The following is a 13,808-nucleotide window of genomic DNA, read 5'->3' as shown; positions in this document are numbered from 1 at the left end:
GAGTTTCAGCTTCAGCATCAGTCCTTCCAGTGAATATTCAGGACGGATTTCTTTTAGGATGGACTGGTTGGATCTCCTTGCAGTCCAAGGGTCTCTCAAGAGTCTTCTCCAACACCAAGTTCAAAAACATCCATTCTTTGGTGCTCAGCTTTCTTTATAGTTCAACTCTCACATCCATAGATAACTATTGGAAAAACCATAGCTTTAACTAGATGGACCTTTGTTGGCAAAGTAATGTCTCTTCTTTTTTAATACTATTGTCTAGGTTGGTTATAACTTTTTTTCCAAGGAGCAAGCGTATTTTAATTTCATGGCTGCAGTCACCATCTGCAGTGATTTTGGAGCCCCCCAAAATAAAGTCTGTCACTGTTTCCACTGTTTCCCCATCTATTTGCCATGAAGTGATGTGACTGGATGACATGATCTTAGTTTTCCGAACGTTGAGTTTTAAGCCAGCTTTTTCACTCTCCTCTTTCACTTTTGTCAAGAGGCTCTTTAGTTTTTCTTCGCTTTCTGCCATAAGGGTGGTGTCATTTGCATATCTGAGGTTATTGATATTTCTCCTGGCAATCTTGATTCCAGCTTGGGCTTTATCCAGCCCAGCGTTTCTCATGATGTACTCTGCATACAAGTTAAATAAGCAGGGTGACAATATACAGCCTTGATGGACTCCTTTCCCACTTTTGAACCAGTCTCTTGTTCCATGTTCAGTTCTAACTGTTGCTTCTTGACCTGCATACAGGTTTCTTAGGAGGCGGGTCAGGTGGTCTGGTATTCCCATCTCTTGAAGAATTTTCCACAGTTTGTTGTGGTCCACACAGTCAAAGGCTTTGGCGTAGTCAATAAAGGCAAAGTAGATATTTTTCTGGAACTCTCTTCCTTTTCGATGATCCAGTGGATGTTGGCAATTTGATCTCTGGTTCCTCTGCCTTTTCTGAATCCAACTTGAACATCTGGAAGTTCACGGTTCACGTATTGCCGAAGCCTGATTTGGAGAATTTTGAGCATTACTTTACTAGCATGTGAGATGAGTGCAATTGTGCGGTAGTTTGAGCATTCTTTGGCATTGCCTTTCTTTGGGGTTGGAATGAAAACTGACCTTTTCCAGTCCTGTGGCCACTGCTGAGTTTTCCAAATTTGCTGGCATATTGAATGTAGCACTTTCACAGCATCATCTTTTAGGATTGAAATAGCTCAACTGGAATTCCATTACCTCCACTAGCTTTGTTTGTAGTGATGGTTCTAAGACCCACTTGCCCTCACATTCCAGAATGTCTGGCTCTAGGTTGGTGATCACACCATTGTGATTATCTGGGTTGTGAAGATATTTTTTGTACAGTTCTTCTGTGTATTCTTGCCACCTCGTCTTAATATCTTCTGCTTCTGTTAGGTCCCTACCATTTCTGTCCTTTATTGAGCCCATCTTTGCATGAAATGTTCCTTTGATATCTGTAATTTTCTTGAAGAGATCTCTGGTCTTTCCCATTCTATTGTTTTCCTTTATTTCTTTGCATTGATCTCTGAGGAAGGCTTTCTTATCTCTCCTTGCTATTCTTTGGAACTCTGCATTCAAATGGGTGTATCTTTCCTTTTCTTCTTTACCTTTTGCTTCGCTTCTATTCACAGCTATTTGTAAGGCCTTCTCAGACAGCCATTTTAACCTTTTTTGCATTTCTTTTTCTTGAGGATGGTCTTGATCCCTGCCTCCTGTACAATGTCACGAACCTTCGTCCATAGTTTTTCAGGCACTTCGGATATGGTTAACTGGTTCTGTTTTAGAGTCAGTTAAATTTTAAGTGTTTCCTCCAACTTTATACTTTGAAAAATTTCAGTCTTACAGAAAAGTTGAATGATTAGTGAATGTCCATACACTGCCTTCCTAGATACACTGGTTATGAATATTTAGCTACATGTTGTGTGTTTCTGAACCATGTCTGTGAAAGGTTGCAGGTACCCAGTTTCCCCGCTGAATACTGCAGTGTGTTCATCCACAGAATAATACCTGCATCATCACATGCCACTTTTTTTTTTTTCTTTAATTGTTTGACTGTGCTGTGCTGCTTGTGGGAATCTCAGTTTCCTGAACCAGGGGTTTAACCCGCACCCCCTCCCTTGGAAGTGCAAAGTCTTAACCACTGAAATCCCCCATTACCATTTTTATACCTAAAGAATCTGTCTGTTATATTTAGACACAACCAGTTGCCTCCAAAATATTCTTGAGAACAATTTGAGATGTTTTGTTTTGCTTGTTTTTGAGCACACACAGCATTGGTTATCATGTCTGTTTAGTTTCTTTTTTAACTGCAGAATAGTTTCTTTGCCTTTTTTTTTTCCCCTTTCATGATATTTACATTTGAAAACTCCAAGCCATTTTCTTACAGGATTTTCCATTATGTGACTTTGTCTGATTATCTCATGATTAGATTTATTCGGGTTAAACATTTTTAGTAAGACTCTTGCACAGGTGATTTTGTATATATTCTATTCTATCACATCAGTGAATGAGTGAGTGCTCAGTCATGTCAGACTCTTTGCAACCCCATGGACTCCTCTGTCCATGGAATTTTCCAGGCAAGAATACTGGAGTGAGTTGCTATTTCTTCCTCCTGGGGATCTTCCCAACCCAGGGATCAAAGTCATGTCTCCTGGGTCTCCTGCATTGTGGGCAGTTTCTTTATAGCTGAGTCATTAAATCACATCAAGGTGCTCATAATGTCAGTCTGTCCTTTATCAGTAAAGCAGATTGTGGTCACTTGTTATGGTGGTGTCCTCCAGGTCTGTCTGCTACAAAGGTTTCTCCCTTTTTTCTTCCCCTTCTTCTTTCTATTGTTTTTGCCACTGTAGTGAAATCGTGGAGTCCTAACCCCTGAACCACCAGGAAATTTCCCCTTTTCCCTTTGTATTATAATTCATAAATACTCTGGGATAATACTTTGAGACTATCTGATTATTCTATATCAGTACAACTTTCCTCCAGTGGTTTTAACATCTGATGATTCTTCCCTGCATCAGTTATTACAGTGTTGATTTCAAAATACTGAATGTTTTTGTGAAAGGGAAATTTCTGTAGTATTTCGTATATTTGGGAGGGGAGATGCATGTATGCATCTGTTAGTATTTAAAGTTACTTTTGCTATTGTGTGTGTGTGTGTGTTCTGTTGCTCAGTCGTGTCTGACTCTTTGTGACCTCATGGACTGTAGCCCACCAGGATCCTCTGTCCATCAGATTTCCCAGGCAGGAACACCGGAGTGGGTTGCCATTTCCTTCTATTAATAGTTGAACTCCTCATTATTTGTGTGGTAGTTGATTGCTTTCTTCCTACTTGATAACATCTTTAAAAGATGCTTACACTCATGCCATTTAACTACATTATTACTGCTGAATACACAAATTTAGGTAATTTTAATCTGCTCAGTTGGAGATCTAGACAGTAGTTGGGTGTCACATTTAACCAGTGTAATAGAATAGGTAAAATCAACATATTTGGTTGATCAGACATAAATGAATTGTTTAAAACTGTGCTGTTCAGTGTGTGGTTGGCAGACAGGTAGCATATCAGCATCATCTGGGAGTTTGCTGGAAATACTAGTTCTGGGGCCCACCTCATCTGTATGAAACCAGACTCTTTGGGGCCCAAAAATTTGTTGTATAAGCTCTCTAAGGTATAATAAAATTTGAGAAATAGTGATCAAGACTATATATGTAGTGTATATTCATTACTTGTTAGGTGCAGTGAGGAATCAACATGGGTGGTGATAATGCAAAATATAAAACAGAGACTAGGAGCCCATATGTCAGAAATTGTACTGTGCTTGGCAGGCACTGAGTGAAATGTGAGTTTAGTTTGTATTATCCTTGAGTATCAAGACCTGCTAGGTACTGTAAATGAAGGATTCAGAAGTGAGAACCACCATTTCTGCTGCCTGGCTTAGTCTGGCAGAGGAGACAGACCAGTGCTGTGATTATTCTATCTCCAGGGCACCTGGGAACACAGAAGAACAGTTAATTCTTTGGGGACTGAGTGATCCCAAATCTGTCTTGTGCTGTTCAGTGATCCTCCAGTGGGTTCTATAGAGAAGTAGAAGTTAGCCGGATAGAAAAGTGGGAGCTGGGACTTCCCTGGTGGTCCAGTGGATAAGACTCAGTGCTTCCACTGCGGGGGCATGAGTTCAATTATGAGTCTGATCCCTGGTTGGGAACTAAGATCGCTTACGCTATGTGGAGTGGCCAAAAAAAAAAGGCTGGGGAGAGCTAAAGAAGAGGACAAAGGAAAGGGCTGATGTTGTTTTGGCAACTACAGACATAAGTGATGAGTAGAGGATCTCGAACAGGGAGGAACAGAGATGAGATTAGAGAGGTCAAGATTTTGAAGAGCTTTATAGGGCTTATAAAGGAGTTTGGGTTTCATCCTGAAAACAGATATTTTAAGAAGGGATATAAGACCAGGTCTTTGGAAAGTAAGTAGCTGTGTAGCAGATTAGAGGGAAAACATAGTGGAGTCAGGAAGACAAGTCTGTTATATCAGTTCAGATCAGAAATGAGGGCCTATACACCAAGGAATGCAATGACTAAGGCTAGAGAGATGAGTACTGATACAAGGGTATTTAGGAGGGTGAATAGACTGGTGATCAGCTGGATATGGAAGGTGAGGGAGGCAGTGTAATGACCTTGATTTCTAGCTTGTGTACCTGGAAACATTTACAACTTTGTGAATATGGGAGGTAGAGTTAGTTTGCCAGTGTAGATGATAGTTTTAGATATGTTGCAATGATATCATAAAGGGATCGTTGCTCTGTTATCAGCAATACTTTGAATTAACTCTACTACCAGCCCAGAAAAATTTTCTTTCCTAATATTTCATCAGCATTTTTTAAACTTTGTCATATGATGGATAATACGCATATAGAACGCACAGTTCTTATTTTTAGAGTTACAGTGGTGGGAGGGATTAGAAGATAGAGTTGCTTACTTGCTGAAGTTGCCTAACTCCTGGTGCCTGCCCTTGTGTCCAGTCAGGCACTCAAGTTAAAGGGGATGTAACTAGCAAATGCAGAGATACCTTCGGGTCTTCTCTCTCGGTGTGTCTGCTCAGTAGCTTCAGTCATGTCGACTCTTTGTGACCCTGTGGACTGTAACCCACTAGGCTCCTATATCTGTGGGATTCTCTAGGCAAGAATACTGGAGTGGGATTCCATACCCCCTCCAGAGGATATTCCCAACCCAGGGATCGAACCTGCATATCCTGTACTGCAAAAGGATTCTTTACCCACTGAGCTACCTGGGGGTGATGGTTTAGTCGCTAAGTCGTGTCTGACTCTTGCAATCCCATGGACTGTAGACCACCAGGCTCCGCTGCCCATGGGATTCTCTAGGTGAGAATACTGGAGTGGGTTGCCATTTCCTCCTCCAGAACCACCTGGTAGGTAGTCTATATATTAAGAGGTCTCAAGAGAATGTCATGGCTCCCAATATCTAGATCTCTTTTTATTTCTGATTTAAATTAACTAGAAAATTATCGGACTCTGAATCCTAATGTTTAAGCATTATAACCAGAAGCAACACTGGCTGGTTGTCCACACCACCATATATATTACAAGCAGTAAGTTGTAACGAGTCATATTTTTGTCCTTGTCTCAGTTACTAAAACTATTTTGATCTTAGTTTCTTTATCTGTTGAGTGAGAGACTTACTTAGTCTGAAGAATCTCTGAAATCCTTCCAGCTATAACTTTCTTTAATCCTGTTGCAAAGGTGAGATTTGAGGGTTTTTTTATTTTTTTTTAATTTTTTTTTTGAAAAAATCTTAGCAGTTTTAGATAGATGCAGTGTATTATAACAGAGCACTAAATCAAGAGCAAGAAAACCTAAGTTGTTCCTATGTTTGCAGTTATGTTACGTGGTGACTCTGCTTTCCTTAACTGAAAAATGAGATCAGACCATTATCTACATACAAGAATTGTTTCCACATTTATATGATTGCAATATGGACAGAATATATGTTTTCACATTGTTGAATATCTGTGTGATTTGTTGACCACTCATCTTTCAGTTAGTTCTGTACTTTACTATGGGACAAATCAATCTGCTAAGATGAATTATACCTCTGGCTTGTCAATCTTGTTTCTTATGTATGGACACTACTAGTTTATAGTAAGCACTTTCTTTTCCTCCTTTAATATATGTAGTAATTGAGAGCATGTCTCTGATGCTGTAGTCAGTCCTTTGGCTTTCTCTGTTCAGTTTTGTCCTTTTAATAAGCTAGAAGAAACCTCAAATCATTGAATATTTTTTTAGTTTGTTATAAGCTGTCAAAATTGAGGCCATATTAAGAAACCTCTAAAATGCCAGAAGAGTATTTGTCAGAAAAACCTTAGGTTTTCCAAAGAAATGAGGATTTTGCTCTTTTATTTAGAACACAGTACTAACAAAAAAAAATTCTCTTATTTACTTCATTTTGCTCAGTTACCATAGACTGCTACTAATAGCTGGTAATGTTGTAGGTCCATTCATAGCATCATTCACTGTCAAGGCAGCTGGGTGGGAAGGAATGTGCATGGCTCTGAGAAATAGTTTGCCACTTGGCAGAGAAACCTTGAGAAACCTTAGTGCAACTACTGTTCTCTAGTACTACAAAGCCAGGAATTGCTTCCTTCTTCTTTTTGTACTCCATGGAAATTTTAGCTGTTCTTCAATGACTCAAGTCCTTGAAGTCCTTTCCTGCTTCATGAAACATTCTCAAATTATTCTGGAACTTATAATTTCCTTTTCTGAACTCTCATTGGATATATAGTTAATACCATAAGCTTAGCACTTAACTCTGTTTTTTTGGTGCCTCCTTAGCTAAGGAACCAGTTTCTGTCACTTAGTATGGTACATACATAGCATCATGTGTGTTATCAATAGTAACTATTCTTATTAACAGCTTATTATGAACTAGTCTTGAAATTAGAAGCTTTGTAAATATTATCTCTGATTTTAACAACTTTGCAACCAAGGTATTATCATCTCTATTTACATCTAGAAGAAGATACGGAAGAGGCAGAGTCGTTTACCAGAAAGTCAAGATTCATACATGTTCCAAACCATTTCATTCAGTCATGTAAATGATTGATTAATGTTATAAGGATAGTTTAATGTATTACATTGTTATAATGACTTATGTAAGGGAAAAAATGGTTAAAATTTAATTTCTATTTTCTGCGACATTTTATCAAAACATGTATTTGGTTTGGTGAATTTCCAAATATAAAATAAAAATGAACCACATTCTCATTTTTCAAAAGCCATTTTCATTTGCAGCCAAGGGTTAATTTTGTTCTTGTTGCTTAGTTGCTAAATTGTGTCGGACTCTTTTGTGACCCCATGGACTACAGCCCACCAAATTCCTCTGTTCATGAGATTTCCCAGGAAAGAATACTGGAGTGGATTGCCATTTCCTTTTCCAGGGGATCTTCCCAGCCCAGGGTTCGAACCCACGTCTCCTGCACTGGCAGGTGGATTCTTTACCACTGAGCCAGCAGGGAAGCCCATAGGGTTCTTTTAATTTAAAGTAAATAAAAAGAATCATCTGACATTCCACTACATTTGATGGATTTATTTTGTATTTAGCATTGTACCAGATATTTGTGGTATATGTAGAGAAGCAGGAAGGAGAACAATGGAATAAATACTCTTATTTTTAAAATAAGGTAATACCAGGGAATTCCCTGGCAGTTCAGTGGTTAGGACTTCCAGGGCCTGGGTTCCATCCCTGGTCAAGGAACTAAGGTCCTACAGGCTGTCAGTGCTGCTAAGAAACAAATAAGGTAATACTTGTTCGAATCTTAAAAGAATAAAACTTTGTATATTTAACCTGAGAATCTTTATCTCCTCTTTCTTAGGTGAAAATTATCTGAACTTTTAAAAAATCCTTTAGTTCTAATAGAATTGCCTGCAGACCAATTATAATATATATGAATTGTGAATTTAAAATTTTAAAATCAAGGCATAGTATTATAGAGTATTATAGGGTATCATATAAATTGATTTTATAATTAGTACTTCTTAAACAGGGCCAAGGCCTGTTCTCCTCCCCCACCCCCCCTCACTGGTCCATTTAATAAAGTATTTGCATATGCTTAGCTCTCAGAAGATTCAGTACATGAAGATCTTATCCTAAAAGTTGCAATGGGTGAGTTCAGAGGCCTAAAAGATGTTATGCCAGTGCTAACTGGGATATGTGAAACTTTTTGCCTCTTAGTAATTAATTAATTTTTTTTTTTACATTGTGCCTGTTGCAGGTGTTAATGCAGACAAGGTTGGAATTGAAGCTGCTGAAATGCTGTTAGCAAATCTTAGACATGGTGGTGCTGTGGATGAGTATCTGCAAGACCAGGTAATGACACTTTAGGATAAAAACCTCCAAGCCTGTTAGATTTGAATATTGGGCAGTTAGATTGAATATAAATTTTAGTCATTGACTTTCAGACAGTGATTGGTATGTTCTAATTCAGCACATTTTTAAAGTATTATTCTAGAATTTATATACCACAAATTTCAGTTTTCATCTTACTCAACCTGGCTGTAGCATTGGGCACACCGAGCACTCCTTCATTCTTGAAATACTTTCTTCTCTTGATTTCTGAAATACTGTTATCTTTCTCTATCGCTAGCCATACATTCTAGTCCCTTTGCTAGTTTATTATTATTGTTGTTTGCCTCTTCTCAACTTCTAAATTTTGGAGAGCCCTTGTGCTTAAGCTCACACCTCTTTTTTTATCTGTTTTAGTCTCTCAGGTAACTTTTCCAGTCTCACGCTCGAGTACTGTCTGTATGCTGATAGCTTCTAAATTTGTATCATTGGCCCAGGCCTTTCTCCTTAGCTCCATATCCATTGTGTCCCTTACGCCTGTCAGCGTCTCCACTTAGATATGTCATACACCTCTCAAACTTAACACATCTACTCAGGTTGAGAAATGCTGATGAATATTTCCAAATGCAGTCTTTTTATGGTCCACTGTCTTGATAGATTTTCCTTTCTACCAATTTTTCCCCTTAATCACAATCAGATGTCTGCTTAGAAAAGTATTCTTCAAGGTTTTTTGACCAGTTTTCTTAAGACAGTTTTCTTATTTCTAGTCTCTTCCTTCTTACTCTTCTACAGTCTAGTAATTCTGTATTAGTGTATTTGTTTACCTGTTAAAATGTTGTGATTTTAGAACTTGTAAAGAAACTTGTCAGTTTATATATACTAGCTTGCAGGGACAGGTGGTCTGATAAAATGTATTAATTTTCAACTCTGTATTCTTAAACATTAAGTTTATAAACTTACTAAGCATTTTGTGCTATTCAGACTTTTGGTGACACTGGTTTTCTGTCATCTTAGGATTTTTGTAAACCTAAAGAAATGGAAATTCTTTTTTAAGCTAGGAATAGTTATAGTGTGAAGTGGTACTGTGCATGTGTGCTAAGTCACTTCACTCATGTCCAGCTCTGTGTGACCCTATGGACTGTAGCCCCCTCCAGCTCCTCTAGAGGTCTATGGGATTCTTCAGGCAAAGATACTGGAATGGGTTGCTGTGTCCTCCTCCAAGGGATCTCCTTGATGCAGGGATCGAACCTACGTCTCTTACGTCTCTTGCATTATCAGGCAGGTTCTTTATCACTTAGAGCCATGTATGACCCAGCAATCCCACTACTGGGCATATACCCTGAGAAAACCATAATTAAAAAAGACACATATACCCCAGTGTTCATGGCAGCACTATTTACAGTAGCTAGGACATGGAAGCAACTTAGATGTTCATCGACAGATGAATGGATAAAGAAAGTGTGGTGTGTGTACACACACACACAAACACACGCACGGACAGCACTGAAATATTACTCAGCCAGGAAAAGGAATGCATTTGAGTCTGTTCTAATGAGGAGGATGAACCTGGAGCCTGTTATGGAGTGAAGTAAGTCAGAAAGAGAAAAACAAATATTGTATATTAATGCATATATATGGAATCTAGAAGGCTGGTACTGATGAACCTATTTGCAGGGCAGCAGTGGAGACGCAGACACAGAGAACAGATTTACAGACACAGTTGGGAAGAAGACAGTGGGATGAATTGGGAGAGTAGCATTGAAACACACTTTACCACGTGTAAAATGAATAGCCGGGGGAGTTTGCTATGTGACTCAGGGAGCTCAAACCTCGTGCTGTGTGACAACCTAGAGGGATGGGATTGGGTGGGAGGTGGGAGGGAGGTTCAAGAAAGAGGATGTGTGTATACCTACGGCTGATTCATGTTGATGCATGGCAGGAACCAGCACTATTGTAAGGCAGTTATCCTCCAATTAAAAAATAAACAATTTTTTAGCTATTTTGATATCTAGTATTATTTTCGTATGGAAAGCAGTAGACTTTTAACTCCAAGTATAAGTAAATGTGTGAGAGTTTCCTTCTTTGTGTTTTTCTTTTTAATAGCTGATCATTTTTATGGCATTAGCCAGTGGAATTTCCAGAATAAAAACAGGACCAGTTACACTCCACACCCAAACAGCTATACATTTTGCTGAGCAACTAGCAAAGGTGAGTATTCCATCAGAAAGAGTGATTGATCTTTATTATGGCCAGTTTGGAGTCAAATTTTAATAAACAGAAAACTTCAGTAGTAATTGTAATTGCTATCATTCAGTGAATACTTTCTGTGTGGCAGATACTGAACTCACTCAGCAGTAAAGCTGAATCATCTTACTCTGCATGACCATTGTGGGTGGCTATTTATTATTAATCTCATTTTATTTATGAGTCATGTGAGGCAGAGGGATTAAATTAATTCCTGAAGACCAAATACTTTCTTAGGGGCAGGACTGAGCTTTGAGCTCAGAACCTGGGAGAGCATCCATCAAAGCTCATATGTGGTAGGTACTGCCTTACAGTAAGTGAAGGCATTTTAATGGGAACTATAAGATCAAATCACAAGGGATTTGTAGTTGGCTAAGCTTAAATTATTATATAAAAAATTTATATATTTTATTTCCTTGTGATTTTATTTTGGTAGAATAGAACATTTGCTGAGATTCTAACGTTTCACCAGTCCTTTCAACTTCAGAAGAGTAGCTGTATATATATGTTAATGCATTTTCAAGTTTGGCCACACAGTGTGGTTTGCAGAATCTTAGTTCCCTGACCAGGCATCTAGCCTGGGCTTTAGCAGTGAAAGCGCCAAGTCCTAACCACTGGACTGCCAGGGAATTCCCTAGATGTATAATTTTTAGTGAAAAAGAATTTAACATGAATAATCTCGTATTCATACCTTGTTTAACAGGATTCTTAAAACAAATGATGCGTGTATTTCATCTGAAACTAACTTCTTTATAGAAAGTTTAGAAAATAGAGGAAAACTCCTGTCCCTCACTGCCCTTTGCCAGTAAGACCACTGTTGACATTTAGGTATTTTCCTCCTCTTAAAATTATTTCTCTTCTCTATTCCTTTTTTTTAACAGCTAACGCATACAGCATCATTTCATTCATTTTTCAGTGATGTGTGGCATATTTCTATTTTGCTACAGTCTTTATAATATAAGTTTATAAAGTAATATAAAATTTATAACTCAGAATTTTATGAAGGAACGTGTTGACCTTAAGCATTTTAAAAGGTTACAAAAATAATGTACATAGTAATAAGAAATGAAGCATAACAGAGGTGTACCAAGCACAAAACCACTGTTACCCTACTCTTCACATTTTATTTGTATGAATCTTAATATGTACCTTTTTTGTTATTAGACAGGATAGGTAGGATTTGATTAAATTGTGGGAAAAGGCCCAATAGGAGGCAAAAGCAAATTATATTTGATTCAAAAGATAGTTAACTGTATTTTTTATTAATTCTACTTATGCTTTATTTTGTAACTACTATTAGTCTGTCTCCCCGTGTAGACTGTGATCTTGATAGCAGAGACAGGGTATATTCATTTTTTCTACAGTACTTTGCACATAGTAGACACTCATATGTTATTTGAACTGAATGCACAGTGGAAAGTGCCATGAACTGGATTTTTTTGCTCTGGTTTCTCGTTCAGCATTGTTGTGTTTTAACGCAGTGACCTGGGGCAAGCTGCTTCATCATTCTGTGTCTCAGTGCAGGTAATTCACCAGGAAGGTCAGAGACTGTGTCCCTTATGGCTCCTTCCAACTTTGTATGTAGGCTAGAAATTATTTCCATAATTGTTACCTTTTTTCATATTTATATACTGCTTGTAATTCGAAAAAAAATGTATATACATATGACTAGTCTATCTAGCTCATAATTCAGGTTCATTGTTTATTCATACAACAATAAATTTCAGTGTCCATACAATCTAATCCTAAAACTGGAATCATTTTTAAATATTGCAGTTCAACAGGACCTTGGAGAAGTAGTTTTCAAATTGTATTTCAGAGAATCCTAAGGTTTTATGCATACTTCAGATCCCTCTGTCACAGATTCAGTCAGCCTCCTCCGTTATTTTGATTTTAATTCAATTTTCTTAGAATGAATATATTTGCTTTAAAAAAAAAATCATGTTTCCACAATATCGTGATAGAGATCAGGTGTTTCAAAGCTAAACTTGAATTAGTTCACAAGTAAAAAGTACAGTGTCAAACCCAATAATGATGAGGGAAGATGTTAATTGTCAACTCTCTCCACCTGTCTCCTCTGAACTAGATATTTTAAATACTGTATTTAGGGAATTAAATTGGCAAGAAAATTTGAGAGAAATTAAAGGGTAATTTGATATTTGACAAGATAAAAGAAGTTTAAATGCTTCAGTCCCATGTTTTAGAAAAAACTTAGAAAGTAGGTATTGAGATTTAAAAATTGATATTTACTTAAAGCTGCACTTCTGAGGAGTTCTGATTCAGTGGGTAAGAAATGGGATCCAGGTTACATATATTCTGGCAAAACTCCACAAACTCGTATACCTCTGAATAAGGACCATGCCTCTGGAATAAAGTATTTCATATGTACGCTGTTGAATTTCTCATGAGTCATTTAATCTTTCTATCTCTAGCTTCTTCAATAAAATGAGTTTGGTATTAACTGCCTACCTGTTAAAGCAGGTGTTATGGGCTCTCCCCTGTGTCCCTCTTCATATTACTTATAGACTAAATGCTCTTCTGGTTTCAGGCTAAATTTACTGTGAAGAAATCAGAAGATGAAGAAGATGCCTCTAAAGACACTTATATTATTGAATGCCAAGGAATCGGGATGACAAATCCAAATCTATAGGGTATTTGCCTTTTAAATGATACTTCAATAATGTTATTGCACTAATCATTTCATAAATATTATAGAACAATGGAATAAGATGTAATTTATTAAAGGACCTAACTTTAATTGAAGTATAGAATGTTCTAGATTTGCTGAGAATGCTTCATCCAATCTCATTTTGACTATCTTCTGGGATAGAGACAGTGAATAAGTTGGTGGATATGTATAATAGTTGATTTCGGTATTAAAGTATTGCAATAAAATATTCTTTTCATCTAAAGTGTGTTTTTCTTTTTGATATAATGTAATAAGTTAGGGATATAGGTTTGATCTGAATTTGTATATAATTCTAATCATTGCTGGGGTCTCAAAATTTAGTGAGACAACTTTATACACATGTACTTGCTGTGTCAACAGTAACATTTCATAAGCATTGTCTCATTATATGTATCTTCTCATTATATGTATCTGGGTACTAGGTAAATATTGGCTTTGAATCTGTTGAATATGTTGTGAAAGCTAAACAATGAGAATTGCAAAATTCTATCCCTTGTAAATTTGGTCATATCAATTCCAGGTATT

General features: G+C 37.4%; 1 protein-coding gene across 2 annotated transcripts in view; it reads left to right on the top strand.

Moving 5' to 3' along the window:
* Positions 1 to 13,506, top strand: part of RTCA (RNA 3'-terminal phosphate cyclase) — a 28,192-nt gene extending 14,686 nt beyond the window's left edge. For both annotated transcript variants that reach the window (XM_061411063.1, XM_061411064.1), the window contains 3 exons: positions 8,280 to 8,374; positions 10,454 to 10,558; positions 13,143 to 13,506. In XM_061411063.1, the coding sequence (XP_061267047.1) occupies positions 8,280 to 8,374; positions 10,454 to 10,558; positions 13,143 to 13,244 (302 nt within the window). In that variant the 3' untranslated portion in view covers positions 13,245 to 13,506. The remainder of the gene's footprint in view (positions 1 to 8,279; positions 8,375 to 10,453; positions 10,559 to 13,142) is intronic.
* Positions 13,507 to 13,808: the final 302 nt, after the last annotated feature.

The sequence above is a fragment of the Bos javanicus genome, chromosome 3 (assembly GCF_032452875.1).
Source record: "Bos javanicus breed banteng chromosome 3, ARS-OSU_banteng_1.0, whole genome shotgun sequence".
Classification (NCBI taxonomy): domain Eukaryota; kingdom Metazoa; phylum Chordata; class Mammalia; order Artiodactyla; family Bovidae; genus Bos; species Bos javanicus.
This window is presented reverse-complemented; position numbering and strand designations above follow the sequence as displayed.